We start from the raw sequence: 4,534 nt of genomic DNA on the forward strand, positions 1-4,534 counted from the left end.
TGGAAAGTATCTAAGTTTTTTATATGCCACTAGGTCTTTCCCCTTCCAGTTCTGGTTTGTAACAGGAATGCCCATATGTCATGCACTCAATCATCTCAACATTTTTAAGATAGTATAACATGAAGAAGTTAGGACACATATCAATTTTCTGGTATCCTAAACCGAGGGGTTTCATCATGGACTTCATAGCATAGAAGTTATTTATATGCTGCGATTGGTGCCATGTCATGTGATTGGTGTTTCCACGCTTCTAAAGTGTTCCCACGCTTCACCGTCATAAGGATGCACCATCAATCCATCAACTGCATCATGTGTTGGTGCCATGTCATGTGCTCAGTAATCCTTGGTGACATGAATAACCTCGCAATCTAGGTGTGATTGGAAAGTATCTAAGTTTTTTATATGCAACTGGAGTCTTTTCCCTGCTAGTTCTGGGTTTGTAATGGGAAAGCCCATATGTCATGCACTCAGTCATCCCAGCATTCTCAACATGAAGAAGCTAGGGCATATGTCAATTTTCTGGTATCCTAAACCAAGGGGTTTCATCATGGACTTCGCAGCATAGAAGTTCTCTTTCAGCCTATTCCTTTTAAGTAAAATGCTTCTCGCCAATTCAATAATTTTGTCATAACCGGCCTCACTCAACCCGTGATCTGACTTGATAGTGAACACCTGTGCTACGACCGATAATTTACTGTGGTTTGTGCAGCCATCCCATAATGGTTCGTCAGAATCTTTCAACAAATCAAAAAACCAAGCTACATCTGCATTAAGTTTTTCTTCTACGATTGGACATTGACTGACATTACCTTGATTCATTCTCATTGTATCCATATCCATATTCCTATAAGGATTAGTGTTGTCATTTACCGCTTCATGCACATTGCTAGCACTAGAAGTTGACCCAACCACCATTTCTCCCATTCTCTTCTTACTAACAAATACTTCTCCATGTGCATACCAACACTAGTAATTCTCCATAAACCCTTTGTGTAGAAGATGCATCATTACAACATCTAGACGTAGATACTTTTTATTTTGACACTTCCTGCATGGACACCTAATACCGCCCCCAGTAAAATTTCTGGGAATAGATGTTGTGAAATTAATAAAACCCTGAACCCTGTTACAAATACAAATATTAAATATTCATTATTATTTATCAACGTCCATATAAATTAATATATACAAATTTACGAAAATTACAACTCCGTAATACCATAGCAAGTAATTCAATAAACAAGCTATTAATTATTTCAAAACAGCACATGTAATTTGATAATTCAATAAAGTTTTAATAATTTACAAACAAATACAATCTTACAAAATCTAAAAGAAACCATAGCAAGTATAAAATTATACATTCATATACTACAAGTTTGTTTGACAAATAACAATAAAACCACCACATCAAAAACCGCCTTTTTTTTTTAATGCTGAACATTCCGTCTGTAATTCAATTGGTAACTACCGACCGAATGTTTCCGTCAGTATATACCGATGGAATGGCAGACGGAAACAATTCTATCGGTAATTTCAACATCACATTACCGACAGAAGTATTCCGTCAGTAAATCCGTTGATATTAATCGAATTTCTGGTAGTGGTTGGAGCCATATACATCAACATTTAGGATTCAAAGTATATATCCTTTACAACAACATGATGCATGGACTCCAAGATCCTAGAGGGATTTTTAAGTACGTAAAGATAAAAAGCATATAGATAGGAATGTCAAATTGTAATAATCTCAAATTAAAAGAAGAGGTGCATATGCTTTATACATATGCATGTGTGTGCATCGGAATGTAAATGTAAATTTGGTTTTGTGCAAGTTTTCCTTGATTATATTCTAGATGGATCCAGAAACCACCATTCACATTCAATGGATCATTGGTGGAAATACTGATGATAGTGACCTAAAAGATGGTGTTGTATGCTTGTGCTCTAATTCTTCGAAATCCAAAAAAAAAAAAAGTAAAAAGGTGTGTGACAGAAATGATTGGATAGCCTAGCTATTAGATATCATTGGGTGTCAGTGCAATCTAAAATTCTAATCATTTAGGTGGAAAAAAGCTAGCAAAAACAGGTAAAAAAATTAAAATTTTCTTAAAAAAAATTGTATATTATCAGCAATTTATATTTTTTGCTTTTATTATGTCATGTTTGATCATATTTACAGCATTTAAAATAAATGCAAAATTAAGGTTTTAAGATTTGAAATAATGAACTGATCATGCTTCCTTGTTTCCTTTCGAAAATGAGAAGATCTAATACCAACCGTTTATAGATTTTGAGTTTAAATCTCTACCTTATGAACCAAAAACGAAAATGAAAAAAATTGTCATTTTACTTTATAGAGAATTTCTGTGCAAATGTAGGTGCAGCCAAACTTTAAAAGGATTTCGATTCTAGCTGCTGGATTCTAAAGTGTAGAATACATATAATGGCTATAATAGATCTTCGAATAATCTTCGGAATTCTAGGATTCATTAAGAGAATTCAAAAACATACAGCGCATAGTAATAATAACAGTAGACTCAGAATCTACTGCGAATAAAGCAAATCACAAGTGCCGACATATAATATTCTTGAGCCTTCATATAACTTGGCAATCGACAAGTAAATCAGGCATTGCACCTTTGCTCTTCGATCCTCTCCCGTCGAAGTTGCATTAAGCTTTTGTTTCTTGGTCTCGGAAGGGAACCTTCTTCTTGTATTTGAATTATATTGCTCCCATGAGTGGCAATAATCACATCATGATGGTGGCTAGAGGGGTTGTGTGCGGTAAATGTAGACACCGATTATCAATACCGACAACAAATTCCACGGAAGTTAAGTGCCCAACTTGCAATAACATGAATCCAATTCCAAACTATGAACAATTCGCTAACAAAGATCGGAGCATCCAAAAGTTAATCGTTAAGGCAAAGGAAAAGATATCAGGCAATGATCTAAGTAGTAGCCAAAAACCAGACTCGCTGAATAAGAAGCCCTCCCCCTTGTCATCATCATCGGAGACAAGACCAGCAGGGAAGCGAGCGCTGCTGATCGGGGTGACTTACAAAAGGAAGCACAAGCTTAAGGGGACAATCAATGATGTGAAGAGCATGAGAGAATTGTTGATCCTCAATTTTGGCTTCAAGGAGGAGAACATTCTGGTTCTGACAGGTATGTCTTATGGTCATAGGCAGGCATGCTTGTAGTTTCAATGTACATAGTTCAGATAATTGTTATTCCTTCTCTTATTTTGTGCTCTCACTTTATTTTTTTTCATTGCCTTGCTAATGAGTGGAAATCTTCTTTTCGATACGCATATGCTAGTGCATGGGATGCAATCAAATTAACTTGGTTGTCTGGAAATGTATTTATCGCAAAATGCGTGAAGAATAGTTAATGCTTTGTTATTTCTTGCACTACAAAATGCAGAGCAGGAGACAGAACCAGAACTAATTCCAACAAAGAAAAACATCCTGAAATCCCTGGAATGGCTCGTGAAGGGCTGTCAGGCAGGTGACTCCCTCGTGTTCTACTTCTCCGGCCATGGCATAAGTCAACCAGATTTTGAAGGTGATGAGCGAGATGGGTTTGCCGAAAATATTTGTCCGGTGGATTTCATGACCGAAGGCATGATCGTTGACAATGATATTAATTCAACCATTGTTTGGCCGCTCAAAAAAGGTGTCACTCTTCATGCAATTGTCGATGCCTGTCACAGCGGAACCGTCCTTGATCTTGAGCATGTCTACAATAGGCAAGAGTAAGTTTCATCCCTTTGCGATTGTTATAAAGCTTGCAAGGTTCGATACATCACCAAGCTTCAGCTGCTCATTTATTTGTTATCCTGCTTTGCGTAGTTTCACCTTTATAGGCTGAAAATGCATATTTCTTCTTTGCAACAGAAAAAAATGGGACGATAACAGCCCTCTTTCTGGAAATGCTAGGAAACATCCGGATGGTGGATTGGCAATATCTCTCAGTGCTTGTCTTGATAATCAAGTTGCTGCTGATACCACCGTAAGATAAGCACTGTAGTTCAATAATATTCTCTCTATTATCAACCTACAAATTTCAACATTCTGAAGTGATATAATTAATATGATTAATTGTTGTATCTTCAGAGGAAATATTTGAATTAGCTAACTCGTCTATTTACATAAATTTTCAGGCATTCACAGGAAAGACAATGAATGGAGCTATGACCTTCCTTTTAACTAAAATTATGAAGAAATATCACGGACCAACATATGGTGACCTACTTGATCTGATGCATGAAGAATTGGAGAAAGCTAATGAAAGCAGATGCTTTGCTGAAAAAATCTTCAAAAAAATAACGAAAAACATGTTATTGCAGGTCATCTTCTGTCATAAACTTGCTGTTTCCCTGGTTTAGAAAACATTTTCATATGAATTCTCATAGTGTTCTTTGATGTGTGCAGAAGCCTCAGATTTCAGCTTCCAAACCATTCGATGTTTACAAGGAACATTTTTTTCTGTAATCGTGACAGCAAGAAACTAAAATAACAGCATGTCT

General features: G+C 36.2%; 1 protein-coding gene across 1 annotated transcript; it reads left to right on the forward strand.

The window, feature by feature from the left end:
- The first annotated feature begins 2,646 nt into the window (after window positions 1-2,646).
- LOC118048760 (metacaspase-1-like) lies at window positions 2,647-4,311 on the forward strand. The gene is made up of 3 exons (XM_073405623.1): window positions 2,647-3,171; window positions 3,430-4,017; window positions 4,169-4,311. The coding sequence occupies exons 1-2, from the start codon at window positions 2,739-2,741 to the stop codon at window positions 3,762-3,764; spliced, it is 768 nt and encodes a 255-aa protein (XP_073261724.1). The 5' UTR covers window positions 2,647-2,738; the 3' UTR covers window positions 3,765-4,017; window positions 4,169-4,311.
- The last annotated feature ends 223 nt before the right edge of the window (window positions 4,312-4,534 follow it).

This window comes from Populus alba, chromosome 17 (assembly GCF_005239225.2).
Source record: "Populus alba chromosome 17, ASM523922v2, whole genome shotgun sequence".
Classification (NCBI taxonomy): Eukaryota; Viridiplantae; Streptophyta; class Magnoliopsida; order Malpighiales; family Salicaceae; genus Populus; species Populus alba.